The 1,210-nt window shown below is 44.3% G+C and overlaps 1 protein-coding gene across 1 annotated transcript in view; it reads right to left on the bottom strand.

Annotated features, from left to right (window-relative positions):
* Window positions 1-1,210, bottom strand: part of EMH_0066150 (uncharacterized protein) — a gene marked incomplete at both ends in the record, with an annotated part of 1,606 nt that overhangs the window by 255 nt on the left and 141 nt on the right. Inside the window, 2 exons of the mRNA XM_013498470.1 lie at window positions 41-792; window positions 1,143-1,210. Of these exons, the coding sequence (XP_013353924.1) occupies window positions 41-792; window positions 1,143-1,210 (820 nt within the window). The remainder of the gene's footprint in view (window positions 1-40; window positions 793-1,142) is intronic.

Genomic DNA, 1,210 nt, shown 5'->3' with positions numbered 1-1,210 from the left:
CCAGCAGCAGCAGCAGCAGCAGCAGCAGCAGCAGCATCACCACCATCATCCCCCCCCTTGCCCCCCGCCTCTTCTTCTTCTTCTTTATCTCTCCCTGCTGTCTCTCCCCCTCCCCCTTCTTCTTCTGTCTCTTCTTCTTCTCTATCTGTCTCCTCTTCTGTCTCTCCTTCTGTCTCTTCTTCTGTCTCTTCTGTCTCTTCTTCTCTCTCTTCTGTCTCTTCTTCTGTCTCTTCTGTCTCTTCTTCTCTCTCTTCTGTCTCTTCTTCTGTCTCTTCTTCTCTCTCTGTCTCCTCTTCTCCTTCTCCTTCTCCTTCTTCTCTCCCTGTCTCTTCTTCTTCTCTCTCTTCTGTCTCTTCTCCTTCTGTCTCTTCTTCTCTCTCTTCTGTCTCTTCTTCTTCTTCTCTATATGTCTCCTCTTCTCTCTCTCCTCCTTCTGTCTCCTCTTCTGTCTCCCCTTCTTCTGTCTCCTCTTCTTCTCTTTCTGTCTCCTCTTCTTCTGTCTCTTCTTCTCTCTCTGTCTCTTCTTCTCTTTCTGTCTCCTCTTCTTCTCTCTCTTCTTCTCCTCTTTCTGTCTCTTCTTCTTCTTCTTCTTCTCTCTCTGTCTCTTCTCTCTCTCCTTCTTCTGTCTCCTCTTCTCTCTCTGTCTCTTCTCCTTCTGTCTCCTCTTCTTCTGTCTCCTCTTCTGTCTCCTCTTCTGTCTCCTCTTCTCTTTCTGTCTCTTCTTCTCCCCCCTCTGTCTCCTCTTCTTCTGTCTCTTCTTCTTCTTCTTTCCCTCGCCATCTCTCCTCTTTGCTTGTATGTGTCCCCGAATCAATAATATATTCATTAGGTCGTATATCTTCATCTATATTATTATTATATTTATATAAAACATGCAGAGAAATAAAAACAAAAAATAATATAAAATTATTCTCTTCTCGTTGGCGTAGTGGTTGTGAGGGTGTATATTTAGATTTTAATAAAAATATATGGAGAGTACAATACAACACAGAAGAAGGAAAAAGAAAAACAAAAAGTTTTAATATACATTTCTTCGGGGGGATAGATAACGCTAAGCTAGCTGCTGTTTTCTTTCGTCTTAAGCTGCTGCATAATCAGCAGCTGCTGCAGCATAAGATGCTGCAGTTTGCTGCTCTCTGTACCCAGCAGCAACAGCAGCAGCAGCAGCAGCAGCAGCAGCAGCAGCAGGTGCTGCAGCAGCAGCAGCAGA

Source organism: Eimeria mitis, genomic scaffold (assembly GCF_000499745.2).
Source record: "Eimeria mitis Houghton genomic scaffold, Emh_scaff3444, whole genome shotgun sequence".
NCBI classification, from domain to species: Eukaryota; Apicomplexa; class Conoidasida; order Eucoccidiorida; family Eimeriidae; genus Eimeria; species Eimeria mitis.
This window is presented reverse-complemented; position numbering and strand designations above follow the sequence as displayed.